At 45.9% G+C, this 22,678-nt stretch overlaps 2 protein-coding genes across 4 annotated transcripts in view; one reads left to right on the forward strand and one right to left on the reverse strand.

Moving 5' to 3' along the window:
* Nucleotides 1–3,798, forward strand: part of rtn3 (reticulon 3) — a 32,048-nt gene extending 28,250 nt beyond the window's left edge. For all 3 annotated transcript variants that reach the window (XM_069708010.1, XM_069708011.1, XM_069708012.1), the window contains 4 exons: nucleotides 669–738; nucleotides 2,194–2,240; nucleotides 3,388–3,446; nucleotides 3,594–3,798. In XM_069708010.1, the coding sequence (XP_069564111.1) occupies nucleotides 669–738; nucleotides 2,194–2,240; nucleotides 3,388–3,446; nucleotides 3,594–3,642 (225 nt within the window). In that variant the 3' untranslated portion in view covers nucleotides 3,643–3,798. The remainder of the gene's footprint in view (nucleotides 1–668; nucleotides 739–2,193; nucleotides 2,241–3,387; nucleotides 3,447–3,593) is intronic.
* Nucleotides 3,799–10,576: 6,778 nt separating this feature from the next.
* zfta (zinc finger translocation associated) lies at nucleotides 10,577–21,385 on the reverse strand. The gene is given in 6 exon segments (XM_069708035.1): nucleotides 10,577–12,713; nucleotides 12,716–12,894; nucleotides 15,998–16,453; nucleotides 17,011–17,367; nucleotides 19,213–19,728; nucleotides 21,061–21,385. Coding segments are annotated over 6 exon segments (1,974 nt in total). The 5' UTR covers nucleotides 21,185–21,385; the 3' UTR covers nucleotides 10,577–12,371.
* Nucleotides 21,386–22,678: the final 1,293 nt, after the last annotated feature.

Genomic DNA, 22,678 nt, shown 5'->3' on the forward strand with positions numbered 1-22,678 from the left:
AAAAATCACTTCTCTCCTTGTTTTCTACTTGAGCAGCTTTGAATCAACAGGACAGGCAGATTTCTGGCTCAAAAAAAAAAAAAAATGTCACGGTTGGTTGTGATGTGTCACATCAGAGGGTGTAAACAGTGAGTAGCTGCAATCAGAATTTTTAATAAGCCGTAAATTCTCTGATCAATCAAAAGTAAAAGGCTAGAGGTATATTTCAACACATTATCACATTGTTTGTACCGGAAGCTCTTTCTACAAAAACTATAGATGTTTTTTTTTTTTACTTCCACTGCAGAAAGAACCAGCCTTTTACCCAAAACAGGCTAAAAAAAAAAAAAAAAACAGACCTTTTATTTTCTCTTTTTATTTGGTACCACTTCCACAGGAGGAAGTTCAGTTCATTCAAAACTACCCAATGAAACTCAATACTTCCTGCACAAAAGTTTCACTTCAAAAGCCTCTTCTGGCTCATTTTAAGCCAAACCAGAAGTTCAGTTGACTGTGAACCATTACTGTTAAACTTGGGTTCTTTGTGAGAGCTCCTATTTTTTTTTTCATGCTGCTCTTAATGAACTGTTAAAGAAGTCGGCTTTGGAGTCGGTGTTGGCTCCGATGAAATGTGAAATGCTTCGTCTTCTCTGACTCGCCCGGCTTCTCTTCTTTGTTTCCCCTCCCAGCTGGCTGTGGTCATGTGGCTGTTGACCTACGTGGGAGCCGTCTTCAACGGGATCACCATTCTTATCCTGGGTAAGCAACCACGGCAACCGGGAAGACACGTAACACCCGTGAGGGTTCGGAGAAAGTCCATGTTCCTCACTGACACTGGAAATCACTGATTATTCTACATTTTAACTCGAATAGAAATGAATGAACTCTCAGCAGGATGTTTCTAAACATTCTTACGGCTCTCCGTAACCTCTGCTGATCTTTACTGTGTATAAATACAACACTCATATTGTCTAATCATTTCTAATGGACTGAGACCAGTTTAGATTAATAGCAGCTGGACAGGTGGAGGTGTTTAAATTCCAGTTTTCACTTGAACATTTCCACATGATGTTTTGAATATGACAGTAAACTTATCATGAGCAAAGTAAGTCTTTAATACCAGGGCTGAGTATTTCCACATCAGAACAGCAACAAACTGTCTGAGTATCTCAAAATACACCGATTCAGACAGCCAGGATTTCATGTCACATGCCCGAGGAACCAATCCCATCAACCTGCAGGAGGGGTGGGAAGCGTGTGGGGGGGCTCCAGCTGCAGGTGATTGGTGGAGGGGTGGGTGGAGACGGTTCGCTTATGAACTGAATTAAGGCAAAGGTGTAGAGTTGCATTTAAGCCACTTTTAGGGTATTTTATTCTTGAAAGAAAAACTAAAACGAACGACATGCAGTTGTACATGAGACGATTGCTTTTAATTTCATCACTTTTCAGGTAGAATGGACTATTTTTTTTTTTTTAAATCGGCTGTTAGACCACAGATATACTTGCTGTTGAACCACGCATTCGCGTTGACAACTTTTTGCATCGGGAACGTATTTGTTCACATACTTGACTACGCACTCCAGCGTGCTACTGAAGGACTCCACCAGAGGGCGCACCAGTGAATCAATCATACCATTGTTGTAAACGATTAAACATGAGGGGGGAGAGGGGGGTGGGGAACCAATCACGTCGTCGGCTCCGTCCCCACTCAGTTTTTTTTCCGGCATTTTCCGCCGTGCGTGGACGTAACAGTCTCGGACTTGTTTCCACTTAGTTTTTCTTTTTCTTTTTCTCGAGTCCCCCCGTCAGGTCTTCATACATTCGTATGAATGAGGATGAGCACAACCGACGCGGCGTTTAAAGCCGGTATGTCTCCGGCCTTAAGGGCACCGACAAATTCATCCACGACTGCAGCGCGTCATACAGACGAGCGGACCATCCAATCAGAGCCTTCGCTCGCGGTTTGGATCAACCGTCGAGCGACGTCGCACAGCGCTCGGGGAGAACTGCTGCCGTTCTTTACCTTCAACATCGCTGATTGGCCCTTTTTAAAGTCTGCGACGCTGCTCCTGTACACAACTACGGCCTGCGTAGTGACAGTAAATAGACGTAGAAGACACTGTGACCGGGTTGATTTAGCCGGTCAGATTAAATGTGAAGCAGCGTCTTGTTGTTGTTTTAACCAACACCCTCGTCTCTCTCCGTGTTCTCCAGCCAACATCCTGCTCTTCGCCGTGCCTCCCGTCTACGAGAAGAACAAGGTGAGCGTGACCCCTCTGCCACGTGTCGGGTCCAAAGCATCAGATAACAAACTAGACGCTCGGACTCTTGTGTGACAAGCGATGATGTCACCGGTTAGCAAACACGCGCGTCAAAGAGTGATCTCATTGGATGACGCCCGTCTTTATCAGACACTGGAGGCTTTCTGCGGCCTTCGCGTCCCTGAGCAAAGTCCGGTTTGCTGAGGACATGAAGGCACTCTGGCTGTCGGGATCGCAGCGAGGCACTTCATGCAGTTTTACTCATCGACTGTCGAAACACAGCAGGAACAGTGAGCCGAAGTTTAATCTGTATATTTCTAAAATGCCCTCAGCTGGCTGTTTGCACTCAGCCTGGTCAGTATTTGGACCAGTGTACTCACGCTGATGGTTTTTAAGGTTTTAATACTCGCCGTGATCCATGCCGAGTTTCACATTTCAGGGTTTTTACAGTTGCAATCGTTCAACCTCCTTCACCTGCAAAAACATTCTGGCGGCTTCGAAAACTGTTCCAAGAATGCTTAATGATGCATACTTGAGTGTTTTTTGAGAACACGATGTGTAGCTTACTAATAATATGAAAGGTGTTTTCTACAAAAGGGTCCACAAGCAAAATGATTCACCCCGCCCCCCCCCCCCCCTCTCCCAACATGAATATTTGGTTAGGCGTCCTTCGAGCTTTTATGACCTCCCGGGAAGCGTTTCAAACCTCGCTCTGGCCCGGAGACGAGAACAAACAAGAGGTCGTTCAGTTGTTTTTCAGGCGGACCTTCCACAGGTAGTCCGGGATTTCAGGGATTTCGGAGGTTTTCGAGGCTGAACTGTTTATGCCCGTCCTGAAAGGCCTCACAGTTCGACCTCTCGGACACCCCAGTCTCATTCCGTGAGTCACCACCACGGCGAAGGTTGAACTCTGGTCGTTATCTGCAACAATGGGCTTACTGCAGATCGACTGCTACTTTTAAACTGCGCTGCAAAGTCCATCTCAGACTGTACAGCTTGGTAACAAACCACCGCGCTCTGGTTTCCTTAAAACGTGTTCGACGCTAACGGGATCAGACTCCTCGGAGGAGCAGCTCTCGGCTTTCACTGGTTCTGAAAGGAAGAGTCAGAAGGTCCGTTTTTCTAAACTCTCTTCTTCTTCCCGCAGACTCAGATCGATCAGTACATCGACCTGGTGCGTACTCAAGTGAACACCACAATGGCCAAGTAAGTGCTTCTGCCCGCCAGTGAGGAATTGCTCCAGCAAAACTCCTGACACAGCCGATCACTTCAACATCAACATCTGTCAACTCGTATTTCACACCTGTTGTGCTCTTCTTCTTCTTCTTCTTCTTCTTCTTTTTTTTCTCGCAGGTTGCAAGAGAAACTTCCGGGAGCCGTGAAGCGCAGCAAAACTGAATGATCAACACCCCTCCCGTTAGAAAAATTTAAAAAAAAAAAAAAAACCTCCACGTCACCACCGTCACCGTCATCATCATCATCTCCATCACCATCTTAAAGCCCCTTCTCCTCCCCAACCCTCCAGTTAATCCCCCCCCCCACCTCACCTCACCCCACCCCCAGTCTAACTCCTCCTCCCCCACTCCGCCAACCATCACCACCCTACTACACCCAAGCCTTGCTAGGTAGAAGAAAAAAAAAAAAAAAATCTCTGAGCTACTCGATATTCAATGTAAAACTACCGCACAGCTTAACTCGCAAAAGCATTAGAGGAAAAAAAACAAAATAAATTAAAAAAAAACAAACAACCGAGCCAGTGCAGACGGGGAAAAGCGCGTCACTAGCGAGGAAGCGATGTGTCAGCGGCGCGCGGGCCGACTCCGCCGGTCGGCGGGCGCGCCGCGAACGGGAAGCGGAGGCAGGGTGGAGTGAACTAGACTGAATCTATGGCCTGGTTTCGTCGTGTACAGCCAGGAGGGGGGGCTGGATGATGGCTGATGACGTCACAAAAAAACAACAACAACAACAACAACAACAAAAAAAAAGAGCAAATGTCTGTACTTTAAAAAAAAAAACAACAACACACATTTCCCTGAAGGTAGACAGCTCATCTAAGCTGGAAAAGTTACCCAGAGTAAAACAAAAAACAAACAAAAAACGCCCCCCCCCCCTCCTCCACCTCCCCACACACACACACACACCTCCTCCACTCCCCCCTTCCCCCACCCAAAAAAAAAAAAAAAGGAATAAAAAGCAAACTTTTGGGTGTTTTTTTTTTTTTTTTGTTTTTTGTGTGTCTCGTCTCATCCTGCTCTCGCTCTGCAGCTGTTGTTCGGGGATACGAGTGGATTTTGAAAAAGCAAGGTACCGGGTTCGCCGTTACCGATTTGGCTTTGATGTCGAGTTTCTTTCCATTTTCCTTCCAGGCAATTTCTGTATGTTTGAGTTTCTGCATTGCACTGAACTTTTTTTTTTTTGTCTCGAACCCCACGAGCAGGCTGAAATAAAGGAGAAAAAAAAAAAAAGAATTAAAAAAAAAAAAAGGATTGAAACACTGAGCCAGCTGTGATAATTTGGTCTAGTTCACCCTCTTTTGATCAGATTGCTTTTCTTTTGTACGTGTGTTCACCTCAAGACGGCCGCAGGCTCTCCTCTGCTGTACGGAACGTGTTAGCCTCGCTTTTTATATCAAAAGGAAACGTTCCCTCACTGACAGCAGTCCCCCCCCCTCCCTCCCCCCTCCTCCCCCTTCCTAACTCCCTTTGTCTGTTTAAGGCCACAGAGCGTCGAGGTCTCACGTTCACTTGTACATTTTTGGATTCTTCTTATCACTACTTATTACTGTTATCGATATTAACTATAGGACGGCTGCTTTCGACTCCCCACTACCTTGACAACAGCATTGTAAGATTTCCGTTAAGTGTTATCGAGCTTCATTCATTTTTAAAGCGGAGGCCTTTTTCAGAGGGACCCTCCCGTCAGATGAATTTCCTGATCGTTTGATAAGTTAAGCGAACACTCTCTGATGTTTTTTGCCACAACCTTTTAAAATCTTCAATCTCAGAATGGATTACCAAATTTTTGCTGTTGGGTTGAGTCAGAAAAGTATTGAAGACATTTTCCAGTGTTTGGTTAATGAGTTAACAAAAAACAAAAATCATACGATTTTTCAAATGTTTGGACATTTGGAAAATATCTAGGAAGGCGACTTTGTTTAAAGCTTTTTTTTTTTTTAATTTTTTTTTTTTACTTTTAGTAAAACTTGAAGATTTAACTTTCACAGCCGGTTAAATCAGATCTGTCGATACAATAAATATCGATAAATTCATCTAAGATTAGCAATATAATTTGATAATGGAATCACAAACTTGCTGTCGTATTTACCGGAGCCTCGTGTTGCTTTTCTTTACGTTAGTCGAAGGAAACTTTTCAGTCAAACACTGCTTACATCTCTTACAGCTGAAGAAAGAAGATGTAAGGTGATCATTTTTGATTTAGGATATGACAGGCAAACATCAGTGAAAGAGTCCAATTTAAATGTGTCCTTGAAATAAAAAAAATAAAAAAAGTTTGCAATTTCATTTCATAAAACTTGAAATTGAAAATTAAAGACTAAATTAGCAACTATATTTTCAAAGTGTTGGAAGTCCCGACTATTTTTTTTGGCCCATTTTGGACTCCGTACCCAACGTCAGCAGAGAAAATGAAAGATTGGGGAGGGTTGGTGTAAATAAATCAGGGAGTGTAATTTTGAGTAAAGTTGTAGGTGAAGAAGATGGAGTGAGTTGTTGTTTTTTTTGTTGGTTTTTTTTTGGAGTGGTTCTTATTGGGCTCTGGTTTGTCACTTTTTTTTTTTTCTTTCTTTGACTGCCATGAAGTGCATGTCGTAGTGTAAGCTGGAAACAGATTCTCACCGTTTATATAGGCTGTATCATATTCTTGACCCTGACTTTTGTTTAATATGATTATTACTTGTGATCGTTTCGGTGGTGTTTTTTTTTTAACTCGGTATTAAAAAAAAAAAAAAAAAAAATCAAAAAAACATAATCACATGTTAGCAGTACAGCTGCGTCTCCATGTTGTTTTTTTAAGGGACGAATATATGGATGGAAAGGAAACGGACGCGTTGGTGGTGTTTTCGGTCCATTTCATGACGAGTCTGCACACGTCCCCCTGAATACTGAATGTGCCCAGCGGTGGAAGATCGTCCTTTTCGCTGCCTCTCGATGCAGTAGTTCCTCAGACATCTGCCCCCCCCCCCAATGCATGAGCCCCCCCACTGTGTGTCTCGGTTGACTCCTCGCACATGCACGGTGTCTCCTTCAGATTCTGAGCGGTAAAGCCTGAAATATGCAACCTTTCTGCAAGCGGTGCGTGGCGGATATTCAGGCCCGAATAGCGTAGACCGATGGCGTTATGCATCCCGTTTTATCCACTTAAATGTGAAGAAGTCGCACATTGCAGCTTTAAAAGGCTTCGTGTTGACCTTCTCGTGCGACGCTCACTGGAACACACTCGTGTTGACGACGGGTTTGCCACAAATTCAGTTTATTCCCGGCGAGTCGGCTCAACCAAAATCGCCAAATAACGTCGAAAAGAAAAATCCACTCGTTTCCCTCTCGCCACGCAGTCGATTTGGTTCTCTCTAATTCCCCCTTTGCGGCGAACCGATTAGAATTAGAACCGCGGTTGCGTTAGTAACTCCCGTTTTGTCGGTGCCTTTTCCTCCCGAGTTCCTTTCAGGCGGACGAAAATAGTTCCCAGAAACGCGGCCGACTGCTCCGCGGTTCAAATACGGAACTCTAAATATCAGCCGCGTCATCGCCCGCTGCAAAGCGCGCGCGTCCCAGAGACGCTCGAGAAAAAGTGTCCACAGACACCAAACGCCATTGACTTCCTGCGTGTTTTGGAGGAGGCGGGAAGGCACCGAACCGAATGTGAAAGGTTACAAACGTTAACCGTAGTTCTCCCGATTTTTTTTTTTTTTTTCTGGAAGACGTGAATGGAATCCAATCTTATCTGCATGCTATCTTACCACTGGAGGAGGGAGCTGACCCTTTAATATTTATTGAGCTACCTTCGGTCCGTCGGTCTGACCTCAACCGCACGTGTTGTGCTATCGAAGCCGATTATCTTTTCAGACGCATCTTTTCGGTTCAGGCGACGTTTCCTGTGTTAGCGTGCCGGTAAGGCCTCATAGAGCACTTAAGTTGGCTTCTTTCTTTAGAGCGTAATATATAATATGAATAAAACTCCACCGGTTTTTCCTCCTCCTCTCTCCCAGCATGTTGTTTCCCCCCCCCCCTCCTCCTCCTCTTCCTGTTAGTCTGTGTTTTCATCAGGTATGGAAATGTGTGGCCAGGAGTGTGTTTGACTTTCTTTTTTTTTTTTTTTCTTCTTCTTCTTCTTTTTTTTTTTTTTTATCTCTCGTTTTTGCTTTGGACTCTTTACGGTATATAGGCGTTCGCTAACATCAGCTGTTGTTTTTTTTTTATTAGCTATGACTTTGGTTTCCAATTTTTAAGGCTTTGGGAAAGACGTTGAAAATTGAGAAAACAAAACAAAACAAAAAAACGTACGTGGTCTCTGTACTGATGTCAAAGTGAAATGAATAAAAACACCTCAAAGGGTCACGGCTGTTGGTGAATCTGTTCATTTAGATGTAAACCACAAATATGTTTTCACCAGTGTGTGTGTGTGTGTAGGGGGGGGGGGGGGAGTTAACAATGCATCCAGATGACATATCTAAAATAAAAAAGATTTGACTTGAGAGGCGGCTGTCTGTGTGTCGGTGTTTGGGGGGGGGGGGGGGAGAGGATTACGGTTTCTAATTTTAGATTGGGCCAACGTACTAAAACCATGAAGAGCGAAATAGTCACACGCACGCTGGACGTCCCACTAAAACCGAATGAACACGCGACGCAAAACGTTTCGGCGATAAATCGGGACTCTTGTGGAGGCATCGTGTTTCAATCCTGTTCTTGTAAATGTGATTTCTGGGTTAACCAATGCTCACGCAAGAGTCGAGAATGAGCTGGTTAAGACTCCAGAGGTCACGGCGGCCTCCTAAAACTCAATAACGGGATAAAATGACATTTTAGTATCTGGGAGGTCAGAGGTCAACGTGTAGACGTTGTACGAAACTTGACCACGGTACGCGCTCCCCCGTGCGCGACGTGTTCGTCGGCGGCCGCGTGTTCCAAGCGGGTGAACGCACGCACGCCTTCGTCCACTGAAGACGAACGGCAGCCTCGGTGGTGTTGAGTATTTTTTTTTATTCAAAGCCCGCTGAGGAGAGAAATGCATATGTCACACGTCGGCCATGTACAGATGAGAGGTGAGGAGACGTCAAGAAAAAAAACAAACAAACACAAAAACAAGGAGCCGAGTCATCAGTTCCCAGAGGAGCGCTCTTTCCCCCCCACATCAACAGTATAAACACACACACACACACACACACACACACATCATATCATTCACTGTAACTCGATTCATTTTTAAATAATCAAGCGCTCTGTCAGGACTCTTGGAGCGACGTGCGCCTATTCTAATAGGAAATCACAAGGGAGCGGCTCCGCTGTCCGAGCGCTCCGCGGACTTTTCTTTTGCGCGCTGCGCGTCCCGAGTCAGATTTGATTCTTCAGAAATTTGTGACGATTTCAGCGTGAATATGTGTGAACAGGGCGAAAGAGCCGCTGACGGGACAGAACCAACGTATCCAGAGGAAACGTAATCGCGTCAGAACAAAGTCATAATTGTAAAAAAAAAATAGAGGTTCAAGAGGAAACATTTCACAGTACTTCTGCACGTCGTCATCATTTTACAAGAAAAAAAAAAAAAAACAACAAATGTTTCCAGAATGAAGTCATCCTTTATACGTCAAAAAAAAAAATATAAATACAAAAATAATAAAATGTTGTGAAAAAGACTGAACAGAAGAAATAACATGTAGATGTCCTGACAGCCAAATAAATATTTTGTAAATTCACAACTTTCTATCATATTGTATAAAATATAGCTTCATTCTTCAGACATCTTTTGCGAAATACATTTTCATTGCAGTAAATAATATTTGATACTATTTCTTGTAAAATCATGACTTCTCAAAATACTGCAAATTGTTTCTCATATTTTTTTGTTTTATGAAAAATGTTCTTTAACATAACTTTTTCTCCCAATATGACTTACCCGGTCATTTTTATTTTTTATTATATTATGACTTTTTTTTTTTTAAGACTCTCATACTCAAGTGTTAATATAGTGCCTTTTTCCAAAAAATTGCACTTTTATTTTAACATTGACTTTTTTTTTCTTTAATTTAAATTAAAATTGTGGTATTCTGAAAAGATTTGTTTTGTTTCTTTTGTTGTTGTTTTTTTACAGTGGCCCTAACACTCAAGTCACATTTTCAGAGCCACCTTACGCAACCAAAGATGATCAAATCCACGGTCTTCAAAACATCGACGGTCGACGCGAAAAGGTTCGTTGATGAAATGGTCGTTGATGAAAACTGAATCCCTGAGTTGCATTTTCCGGGCGAAGAACTGACATTTCATGGCAAACTTTGTTTTTCTTCCTCAGTTCATCTTCAACTTCTTCCGTTGCATAAACTTTGTACAGTGAATGAAACGACGAAAGCGAATCTGGAGCCAAACTAGTCGAAGCTTGTTAAAAGAGCGACGTCACGGTGGAATAAAGTAGAAAAAAAAAAAAAAACTGGACATAATTACAAAGATGTTTTGTAGAAACCAGGGTGCATAAAAGTGCTCGTATAAAGGAAAACAAAATATTTTTTTCTGATTTTCATACATTTACATATCGTTTGTGCAGCTTTGAGCTAAGATGAGTGGTGGCGAGTGGAAAAAGGATGCGGGGCCGGGTTGCGTAGACGCGGACTTGTCGGAGGTAACATACCTCATAATGGATGAGCGAGAGGACGGTGTCCCCGTCTCCTCCCGCTGTAAACAACACGTCGAGATCTGAACTCGCCGACTTTGCATGCTGCCGTTCATTGTCTTCAGCAATCGCATCAAAACACAGTCTCATTCAAATCGGCTGTACCCCGGGAACGGCGGGATTCGGTTTCGGGTATTTTTTTGTGGGGGGGGGGGGGTGGCGGCGTGGGTCAGGGGTGAGGGGAGGGGGGGGGGGGGGTGAGGGGAGGTGGGGGGGCAAAGTGCGGTCTTGTCTTCGGACGCATTTTTTTTTTTTTTCTTCCCGACTAACTCGCCGAAGACGTTTTTTTTTTTCTAACTTCCTGAGAGACGACGTTCACGCCCTGACCAGAAACGAGCCCGCCGAACGGCCACGCTGGCAGTTTTTTGTTTTTTTCCCCTCTCCTCTCCCGATTTATTCGGCCCAGAAAAGGTTTCTTTTGCTGCGCGGCGGGCGGGAGACGGCGGAGCGCTCTCGAAAGAAGCGACGGGCGCGACGCAGCCGATGCGTCGCATCCCTCCGACGCGGCGGGCTCCGAACCCCGCGGCCGCCGGCTGCGCGTCGAGCGCGAATTTTGTTATTGCTCTCGTAAAGCGAGCTCCGCCGAGCCGGTTCGGCGGAGCGCGGCCGCGCGAATGAACGTCGCGGCGAAAACCTATCATTTCGTCCCGAGTGGCTCGAACGCGTCTCGCCGTCGGGCCGGTGGAACGACGCGCTCGCGTGTCAAATGGAACCCGGCGGACGTCGTACTTCTTCTGCTGGAGAAGACAAACCGATTCCACGCTTTGAGTTCTCTCGTGAAATGTCCTGGTCGTGGGCACGTGTCCGACCGCGGGGCCTGTGCCGAAGAACCTCACATGATTTAAAATGTAAAGATGATCTGTGTTCTCCGTCGGACATCGTTCCAATAAGTGTGTAGTCTGTAGAGGAAAACAAATTTCACTGAACAAATTTTTTGCAAAAAAAACAGACGCCGTGTGATGAAATCGGCGCTTCGTTGGGACTAAATATCACTTTTGAAAAACTTCTCCCTGGCATCTTTTACACCGTTTTTGGCACAGATTTATGGGCTTATTTAACTTTTCAGGAGGAACATCCAGCCGGCTCAGTGACTGTCCGTGTTTGTTCTAGATTTTTGTTTTGTTGTTGTTGTTGTAACCACGGATTTTGTGCGACCATAAAATCTCATGAGGTCCTCGGGTGATACAGGTGATGTGCAAATAAAGCTTTAGTTTGAAATGAATCCTGGACTTTCACCTTTTTAGGCCCGTGACATTTGGAGGTCGTGTCATTTCCTGTGTGGCAGCTGCTTGAGACGCAGATTAAAAGGGGAAATTCGGTATTTGTGGAAGTGGGTCTTATTCTTATCATTTTTGTCCAATCCTGATCAATGTTCATTTTATTCTGGAAAGATTTGGGGACCAAACTTTGATACTTTTATGGTGCGACCAAATTGCTTTGATAAAATGAAGTATCAAAATATGTCTTTTCATTCGGCACCAAATTCCCATAAATGCTCTAGTTGTGCTGTTGGACTTCCCAAATACAATCATGTGGTTTTAACTTCAACATAAATGTTAATTTTAACATTACAACAACTTGTTTCACTCTTTTCAAACCCGTTTTCCATGTCTTGTCTTGTATATGAGGTGTTCACGGAACAGCTGTAAATCGTAGCGTCTACCGACAACCTGCATCTGTAAGGTTGCAGCCTCTCCCTGCATTACGAGGTGTTCAGGGTACAGCTGTAAATCGTAGCGTCTACCGACAACCTGCATCTGTAAGGTTGCAGCCTCTCCCTGCATTACGAGGTGTTCAGGGTACAGCTGTAAATCGTAGCGTCTACCAACAACCTGCATCTGTAGTTTGCAGCCTCTCCCTGCATTACGAGGTGTTCAGGGTGACGTCTGTGAAGTACCTGAAATATAACTTGGGTCACGCCGTCCTCCTCTAAACTGGAGGGAAACTAAAGATATGGAACATGATGTTGTAATGTAATTTTCTTTTTGTTAAAATGAATCTCATGATACTGTAAAAAAAAAAAAAAGTGGCGTTCAGGAACAGATAACGAAGTCAAAGTAATCGCTATCTGTATCCGACATTTTTTTCAAATAACAACCCAGCCCCGACAAATACCTGAATTCAGCTTTTAGCGATAAGAACGAGGGGCCGTTTCTGAGCGGGGGGCGGGGGGCGGGGGGAGGGTTCGTGCGAGGAGCGACAGACGGAAGCCCTTTTTTTTTTTTTTTTTTCTTTCTAAGTGCTCAAGTGTGCTGAACCGGACCCGGGGTCCGGCTCGGGGTGTCCGTGGTCCTGGGAGGAGGAGGAGCAGCAGTCGTCGGAGTGGACGAAGGGCACGCTGGTCTGGTTGTAGCTCAGCAGGGCCTGCTGCTTCTCCTCCGGGCTGGAGAACAGGGAGTGCGGGTGGACCTGCTGGATGTGTCTCTTGATGGTGCTGACCTTCAGCGTGGCCAGCGTGGCTCCGCACACCATGCAGATGAGGCCGTGTCTCCTGCAGTCGTAATCCATCAGGTACTCCATCCTCCAGCGCGCCTGATAGTTCCTCCTCTGGTCCTTGCCGGGGTAATGGCCCTGACGGGTCGGCGTGGCGGCGGCGGCGGCGGCGGCCGTTGGGGGCCCCCGTCCCTCGCTTTGGCCTTCGCTCCGCTCGCTCCCTCCTCTCTTTTCACCGTCTTGTTGGACGTCTGGACGTCGAGGGAGGCGTCGTCGTCCATCTCGCCGCTGGTGTCGAGGACGTCGGCTTCGACCGGGTGGATTTCTGCCGGGACAGTGACTGAGTGAGAAGTGGAACCAATTCAAAAATCAACCTGCTGCTACGCTCTTTCTCTATTTCCTCTGAATCTTTTATTGTTGTACATTATGTCAAAATTTGCAGTAAAAACATCGTTTTTTTTTTTTATCAGACGAGGAACAACAACCTTTTCACTGCAATTTAAAATGACACGTCTCAAGCACCAACCGGGCCCAATAACAAACGGAAAAAAAAAAATATGTGTCTGCACTACATAAATACTGTTGTCGCTCAATAAATAATTCAGCCACTTCTATCGACCTCTTCTTTTGATTGCTGTTAAAAGTTACGGTCAATGTAACTCAGTATTTCACGTTAAAACCCCCGCGGGGACGGATGAACCCTGCGTTCCAACATCCACACAGCCAGACTGTTTAGTACACCAGAAAAAGATTCAGTAACGTCCCAATGCTTCGTATGTTTGACGTAGGATGCCAAAAAGTTACCAGGATGTTCGACCACATCAGGTGTCTTTTTTTTTTTGCAGTTTGGAGGCCGGCGTGCTACCCGTGGTGTTTTGACCCACAATCCTTTGCACGGCGGGAAGATACGTCGCAATGACTGAGCCGCCAAGACAGTTTGGTGTCCCGCCCACAAAAAAGAAGAAGAAGAAGAAACTCTCATCCTTTTTCTTTTTACTTCTAACGTAGCGCTGCGGATCGCCACGGATACGACCAAGAGGGTCAAAGTTCAAGTCGCTTTTTTTTTTTTTTTAATGACGGAGTAGTATTGTGTACATACAACACTGTAACACAAATAGTGTGAGATTGGGAACGCAGGGGGAGACCCATGCTGTTACAAACAACATACTTCCCCCCTCAGTACACTCAGATATAGTCCTCCATATCTGCACCTTTCCTTATTCTACATCAAAATGAACTTGCTTTCCAGCCTTCCGTTTAACGCGCCCAGTAAACACAGAAACACTTTTATGCCGTGTTCCTCAAATGCTGCAGCTTCCTCAGCCTTTCTTAGAAAACCCCCCAAAAAAGACACAACCTTACTCACAGAGGAACACAGTAGTGTGACTGCACATGTATTTATTTTCAGTCGGTCATGGCTTCTCGTTTTTTGTCCCTGTTGAGTCAATATGCACTTCATTTGAGGGTAAACAGAAAATGCCTGCCGTGTAATTTAGTAGTGAAAGTAAGTTAAAAGCTTTTAATGTGAAACATCAGTGAAAGGAAGTGATGACTTTCAGTGGGAGCATGACATCACCGTCGCTATGGAGATGTACATTAGTCTGGATTTAAGACAAGTCCAGGGTTAAACTGTGTTAAATGCAGATCAGAAGATCTGACACAACACAAAATACACAACAACTGAATGATGTTTCTAAGAACCAGCTGAAGCACTATGTATATATTTATATACAGTAAAGTATTCAGACCCCTTTACATTTTTCACTCTTTGCTTCATTGCAGCCATTTGATAAAATCAAAAAAGTTCATTTTATTTCTCATTAATGTACACTCAGCACCCCATGTTGACAGAAAAAAAACAGAAATGTAGAAATTTGTGCAAATTTATTAAAAAAAGAAAAACTGAAATATCACATGGTCATAAGTATTCAGACCCTTTGCTGTGACACTCATATTTAACTCACATGCTGTCCATTTCTTCTGATCCTCCTTGAGATGGTTCTACTCCTTCATTGGAGTCCAGCTGTGTTTAATTAAACCGATTGGACTTGATTAGGAAAGGCACACACCTGTCTATATAAGACCTTACAGCTCACAGTGCATGTCAGAGCAAATGAGAATCATGAGGTCGAAGGAACTGTCCAAGGAGCTCAGAGACAGAATTGTGGCAAGGCACAGATCTGGCCAAGGTTACAAAATAATTTCTGCAGCACTCGAGGTTCCTAAGAGCACAGTGGCCTCCATAATCCTTAAATGGAAGAAGTTTGGGACGACCAGAACTCTTCCTAGACCTGGCCGTCCAGCCAAACTGAGCAATCGTGGGAGAAGAGCCTTGGTGAGAGAGGTAAAGAAGAACCCAAAGATCACTGTGGCTGAGCTCCAGAGATGCAGTAGGGAGATGGGAGAAAGTTCCACAAAGTCAACTATCACTGCAGCCCTCCACCAGTCGGGGCTTTATGGCAGAGTGGCCCGACGGAAGCCTCTCCTCAGTGCAAGACATATGAAAGCCCGCATGGAGTTTGACAAAAAATGCATGAAGGACTCCCAGACTATGAGAAATAAGATTCTCTGGTCTGATGAGACCAAGATTGAACTTTTTGGCGTTAATTCTAAGCGGTATGTGTGGAGAAAACCAGGCACTGCTCATCACCTGCCCAATACAATCCCAACAGTGAAACATGGTGGTGGCAGCATCATGCTATGGGGGTGTTTTTCAGCTGCAGGGACAGGACGACTGGTTGCAATTGAAGGAAAGATGAACGCGGCCAAGTACAGAGATATCCTGGAAGAAAACCTCTTCCAGAGTGCTCTGGACCTCAGACTGGGCCGAAGGTTCACCTTCCAACAAGACAATGACCCGAAGCACACAGCTAAAATAACAAAGGAGTGGCTTCGGAACAACTCTGTGACCATTCTTGACTGGCCCAGCCAGAGCCCTGACCTAAACCCAATTGAGCATCTCTGGAGAGACCTGAAAATGGCTGTCCACCAACGTTCACCATCCAACCTGACGGAACTGGAGAGGATCTGCAAGGAAGAATGGCAGAGGATCCCCAAATCCAGGTGTGAAAAGCTAGTTGCATCATTCCCAAGAAGACTCATGGCTGTACTAGCTCAAAAGGGTGCTTCTACTCAATACTGAGCAAAGGGTCTGAATACTTATGACCATGTGATATTTCAGGTTTTCTTTTTTAATAAATTTGCACAAATTTCAACATTTCTGTTTTTTTCTGTCAACATGGGGTGCTGAGTGTACATTAATGAGAAATAAAATGAACTTTTTAGATTTTAGCAAATGGCTGCAATGAAACAAAGAGTGAAAAATGTAAATGGGTCTGAATACTTTCCGTACCCACTGTATATATATATATATATATATATATATATATATATACAGCAGTATGTATCAGTGACTAAAAGCCTCTCACCGTCTTGGACTTGAGTGCCTTCACTAGAGTAGTCTTTGGTCCACGCTGCTGCCATGGCTTCCCGATCCTGCCGGCTCAGGCTCGTGGTCTCGGGGTGACATTCCTGGATGTGGCGGCGGAAGCTGCTGACCTTGGTTTCGTGCAGGACCTGAGAACACACCATGCAGAAGGTGCCCTGGCCCCGGGGCCCGTAGGCCACCAGGTAGTCCAGGCGGAGCCGCCACGGGTCGCCCCCGCGCAGCCGCCTCTTCTTGGGCTGGCGGGGCAGCTGGGGTCCCTGCTGCAGGGCTCCGACGCCGCCGTCCTCGCCGATGAGACAAGTGTCCTGAGTTAAAGTGCCGTCGCCCTCCGGGTACAAGTCGGCGCTGACCTGGATGGTCTCCACGTCGGCGGCGAACAGCTTCGCCCCGCTTTCTTTGGTGTCGGGCTCCGATATTACTGTGTTGTCTGACTCTTCTGATACCGGACAGAGACAGAGACACACACACACACACACACACACACACACACAGAGAGAGACACTTAGAACATTACAAAGATTTTGTCTTCGGTATTTGACGGTTCCTGTATCGGGTCGGTACTGTGTCGCAGATGAATGGGAGCTGCTGATTATTGGTGACATTATTGGAACGCGAGTCCGACACTCAGCAGGCGGAGCTGGAAGATTTAAGGAGAGAAGACGGGATATCCGGGGCCGCTGGGTTCGCCCTGTTGCCGTGGCAACCCGCCATCCAAATCGGCAGTGATTAAAAAAAAAAGGATGCCCGGCGGATGGTGGGTTGTGACGTCAGTGCACTTCGAAAAGGTCAGGCGGACGAGTGACTTATGATGAGATGAATTCATCAAAACCCCCCCCCCACATTACATAATTCTCTACATCTACCAACAAGCACTGAGGGCTGTTTTTAGTTTATTTTATGTGTGTCTTCAGGATTAAATGTCGTATTTATCTGAATACCACCAGGACATTTCATTTGTGTTGTGCACTGAGTGTTGTGCCTTTGGGTTCCCACCGTGAGTCTGAGCCCAGGCCTGCAGGATGCAGTGCTTCTCCTCCGAGCTGTACACCAGCGAGTTGGGGTGGGTGTCCAGCACGTGGCTCTTGATGTGGTCCAGGTGCAGCGAGGGCAGTTCTGCGCCGCACACCATGCACAGCAGCCGCCCGGCCTCCGCCTCGTACTCCATCAAGAACTCCTGGCGGAACCAGGCGTGCAGCGAGTCATTCAGGTAGCGCTCCAGGGTCTGGGCCGACGGGCCGGGAAGGTTCTGCTCGTCCTCTTGCGGCGGGGGGGCGTCGTCCTCCACGGAGCGCGGAGACAGACTGAGGGGTCGTTGGGGCTGCTCCTGAGGCGTCACCGGGTCCGGAGGTTCTGCTTACAGAGGACATATACACACACATCATTTAGACTGGACTACACTGGGTATGATATGAGAGTTGGATGCAGTGCTGCCACTCAACCGTGCTGCCAATCTGTCCCCGTAGCAACAAAACAATCCCCTGTGACCAGAAACACATTTTCCCCAGAGACCTCCAACATAAAAGAGACATCTGTAAAATGAACAGGATGCGACGGGACGGGACATGGACATGGACAGGGACAGGGAAATGAACAGGGACATGGACAACATGGTGCAGCAGCTGTTTCTTTCCGACAGTTCGTAAATGAATAAATATTCAGTGCTCTGCTGATGCTACGTTCTCATGCGAGTTCTTTGTTTAACGAATTCTTTTGATTTGGAAACAGTAACATCATATTGAGCAAATAAATTAAATATACGGTCTCTGGTGTGTTGAAGAAAACTATCGGACGCACAACTAGCTTTGTGAATGTCGTGAGGAAAGAGGGAACTGAAGAGTTACTCAATCGCTGCGCAGAACCTGAGGCCGAACGTAGGATCCCTGTCTGAATCTTCTCTGCATGGACGTGGTAGGCAAACTCATCTAACTCATGATTCTCAGGTGCAGCTCTGTGAACACGGTCAATACCGGTTGTCACGTTGCTGATGTCTTTTCCTGTTCCTGTCTTGCAGTCGGTGGTCTATGTGAGACAGTGTGAGCACTAAACAGACGGACCGTTCCAACATCAGATGAGCTCCAACCAGCAGGTTGACTTTCTCCTCACACAGTCCTGGTGGCCTCGCTCCATCTGGCCATCACTAGCTTGGCCAGATCGTACATCCAAGCCTGCCTGCAGTCCATAGTAGTCACACTGTCCTCAGACTGTCCACTGGTCCACTGCAGAGTGTTCTACAAAGTGAACAAAATCCACTCAGACTGCCCACTTCTTCACTATGTGGTGTGCTATATTTATTTTCGCTCATGGTTGCTACCTTTCAGTTTTCTTCTTTTCTGTCTGGACAGGCAGGTTTAAACATTTATCTTGACCGTTTTCTGCCACCTACTGTCCACCATTGGAACAGCATGAAACCACAACACTTTCTGAAGGGGAGTTTCTGGCATAACTTCAACTACTGCAGAGGTGCATAAAGAAGGAAAGAGAAAATGTCCACTCCAGCAGGGGACGGGTTGATGTTCGGACTCCAGTTCTGCTTCACAACATGCACACAGAGGTTTTTTTCATTTTGGGTCGAACTATACTTTGGATTCGGGTCACACAGTCCGGTCGAACCCTGCCTCCATGATTATGGGTTTGCATTAAGTCTCCTATCAAGCCGGTGTTGTTTACCAGTCAGGAAGCAGAGTGGGTTGTACCAAAAGGTCGCTGGTTCGATTCCCGCTCCTCCTGACCAGATGTCAGATTGTTATGCGTGTGTAAACTGTAAAGTACTGCTATATAAGTGCAGAGCATTAAATATCTCAGGTGTCCCCAAAACTGTATGAACGCAGTATAAGAACAACTTATTTAATGTTGTGTAATGTGAAAAAGTCCGTGTTTGCTTCATGTGCCCCAAATATATGAAAAAAAGTCATAATTTAAAATTGAAAAGGTGCTCAGAAGTAATGATTAATCTGCAATATTATACTCACAATTTTCAGTATAATTCTTTTTTTTGTGTGTGCTTGTCATCCTAAATAAACAACACAGACCACTGTCAAACAGTCATGCCCCCGATCCGTACGATATCATCACTGAATCATTACATCATCCTCTCCTCCTCACACACCAACACACCAACACACAAACACACACTGCCACCAAGCGTGAGCTTCGGAAAACTCCATGGCCGAGCAGTCTGAGAGGAGTCCTGCCCACCTGCAGCGTGTTGGCCTGAGTGCAGCACGTCCTCTTCTTCCTGAGGTGAAGGACCGGCAGCCGAGCCGTATGACCTCTGACCTCCCCCCAGGCTCAGGTGGCTCTCCCACCCCGAGCGGATCACCTCCTTGTCGGCGGCGCTCCACAGCAGGGAGTCCGGGTGCTTCTGTCTGATGTGCCTCTTGATGGTGCTGAGCTTCAGGGTGGCCAGCGAGCTGCCGCACACCATGCAGATCATGCCGTGCCTCTGGGGGTCGAAGTCCATCAGGTACTCGCTGCGCCAGTACTCGTGGTAGTAGCGCCGGTGGTCGCGGCCTGGAATCCGGCTCAGGCCCGGACGCGAAGCCCTCTGGATCCGGGGCTTGCGTCCGGAGGGCCCCGGGGCCGGGGAGAGGAGCAGCGGGTGGTCGGGGCCCTCTGTGATGCTCCAGTAGGTGGTGCCCGGTGATCGGACAGGAGTGACCATGCCGGTCTGGGATTCCTCGTCACCATGGCCGTTGGCAAGACCGTCCTCTTCTGACAGGAGCACGACAAAACACAGATCAGTGGCATGTTGTTCTTGTTCCACGCATCTTACAGACATGTGTACATAGCTTACTAGCATGGACAACTAATCCTACTTTTTCTCTTCTGACACCAACTTTGATCAATTATATCAGTGCTACACAGCACCACTGTGATATCAGGGCTATAGTTTTTTGGTTGTTTTGATAATCCTATCGCCCGTGTCCCAACGTCTCAGTGAGGGGCTGGATACAGACCATAATCCTATGTGGGAGGTAACATGAGGCCCGAAGTACAAATCACTACTCGGTCATGTGTAGGAGGTTCATATCATCTCTGTGGAATTTTGTAATGACAGCAACTAAGAAACTGTATCTGTCAAACGCCCCATCTACTTAATGACAGAGCGAATGCATCAGTACTGAGGCTGAAAGCATGCGGAGGAAATGGAAATGGATGTGGGTGCACTACGCTGCTAATATATTGGTAGGAATTGGAACATTCGCATATCACAGATATGTCAGCTGTTGAGCAAAAGATATGGGGTTTTTTTGTCACTGTTTGTTTACCAGTAATGTTAATTGTTATTGTCAGTGCATATATTCTTCAGAAATTCCTCAAAACAACAAATTTGAGACAGGCTTGTCGTTATTATCTATTTATGTGCTTATTATAAAATATACTGTCCATCTCATTACTGCATTGGGCAACATAGATACTCAAATAATAACTTTTGGTATCGGCCTCAAAAATCAAGCATCAATCAAACTATATGTATATAGTGTGCAATTTCCCTCAATATGGAACTATCACTAGACTTGAGTAAAGTTTAAAAGGCTCTCATAATATGGAGATACGTCGGTAATAAGAGATCCTAATCTCTGAATTTGTCAAATTTAAGCAGCCTTGTTTAAATAAAGGTTTACATGATTTCCCTGTTAAATTCTTACCACTGTCACTCTGTATCAAACGTGCCGTTTCTTAAGAGCTTTTACAGGTAATATCTTTAATTAAAGGGATTTTCATGATATGTATTTTATATATATAATATGGGTTATTTATTCCTTATTGTTGAGTGATTGGTATGGAGCGGCAGTACCGCCGCTGTCCGCTAGGTGTCAGCTGTGTACCTGCTCCGGCTGCCTGCGTGCTGTTGAGCCTTTGTTTATAGGAGCCACAGAGACGGAGGGGCCATGCTGCTCCATGGCTTTGTCCCTGACACGGATTAACTGGCTGCCTGACAATGGCCGTTTCTCTGACAGCCGCGCAGACCCACTTAGCTTTGGGGGAAAAAAAAAAACAACAACCAAGAATAACACTAGTTTTTTTCCCCCCCCCCAATACCTCCCAAGTCGCTCTCCTCTTGCGTCGCTTCCTCCTCGCCGCTTATTATTAATGAGAGCAGCTCAGGCTGCTCGGCACACCGGAGGTCCACAGGCTCGCTCCCTCCCGGTTCTTTCTCTTCCATCACTGGCCTGGCTCGCTTGCTCTCGGTCGCGGCTGCTGTTCCTCCTTCCTTCACTGGATCGCAGCGCCGCAGCGGGACATGCCACACTCACAACGACATGTTACAGCGGTAACATGTTCGCGCCGCTCGGCACCGCTCCGACACGCGTCTGGTCCAGGCGCTCTACAACGAGCCCATCGCTAAGGAGCCCCGCGCTGCTCTCCTCTCTCCCCCCCCCACCCCAACGCGCCCCGCACCGGGAGCCAAGTTAACTTTTCATAGAATCACACAATCATGTATTCCGCCGGCGAAACGAGCCCGCTGGTCCGGTGGAAGCGCCTCGGCGCAGGCCTTCCAGTCATGTATTTTAAGGCTCTCGCTTGTCTTCAGGGGTGGGGAGCCGGACTAGGGGCCCCTGGGGCTCCTTAAGGGGCTCCTGGGTAAATTTAAAGAGACAGTAGCAGCGTTGACGATGCACACCCACCACCACCCACCTCCACCCCCCGGGGGGTGGTGGAGGAGGAGGGAGAGGGGAGGTAAAAAAAAAAAAAGGAGGTGGGTTTGGAGGCGCTAATACTGATAAACTGCTAATACCGCCCGCTGGTTGTTCTCTCGGTCGTCGCTCGGTGACAGAAGCCGCCCCGCTGCACGGCGGAGCGCCGGTTAAAGACGCGGCGGCTCCGCGGCAAATCAGGGCCCCGCGAGCCGCGGCGAGCCGCGCTGTTGTGCCCAGGTGCCATTTTCAGAGGGTGCTGTGCCTGTTACGTGTCGCTGAGTGCAGTGTGGTTTTATGCCTGATTATAACCTGGTTTATTACAAGCTGCCGCTAAGGCTCTATTTATCGTTGATTTTTTTTAATTTTTTAATTTTTTTAATTTTTTATTAATACATTTATTTGTGGAAATATTAAAATTCTAAAAATCCACTGAGTACACCATCACTGCGGATGGCACTTTTTTTTTTTTTTTTTTTCTTAAAAATAAATGACTAACTGGTAAATCAGCTAAGCCTCTTCTTATTTAGTGTTAGGCCCACGCGTTTTTTTTTTTATTTTTTAATTTGAAAACATTCAGTTATTTTGGTGGATGTTGCCCCTTTACTCTTCAAATTCTCCCCCAAAAAATAAATAAATAAAATAAAATAAAACTCGACAAAGATGCCTTTTATATATATATATAAAATAATAAAAAAAAAGTGTGTTAGTCTGTGCTTGTGTTGATCAACTGATCCGCTGTTTCCGCTCTAACAAAAACATCCCGATGTTAGAAAATGAGAGTGGGCATATTATTTAAATCCTACATTGAACTGCAGCTCTATGCCTGAAACTTCTGCACAAAACTGCACATCTATTGAGGTCATCTGCAAAAACAGCCAATAAATCAATGGACCTTTGTTCACATGTTCCAACTTGGAAAAAAAAAACCCAAAAAAACCACGTTATTGTGAACTTTCTGTGCCTTTTCACTGAATTGTCTTTTTTTTTTTTTTTAATCCGTTATTTAAATGATCTCCTAT

Source organism: Brachyistius frenatus, unplaced genomic scaffold, assembly GCF_029030835.1.
Source record: "Brachyistius frenatus isolate BFR_SWC_R1_liver_20210118 unplaced genomic scaffold, ASM2903083v1 Contig_73, whole genome shotgun sequence".
NCBI classification, from domain to species: domain Eukaryota; kingdom Metazoa; phylum Chordata; class Actinopteri; family Embiotocidae; genus Brachyistius; species Brachyistius frenatus.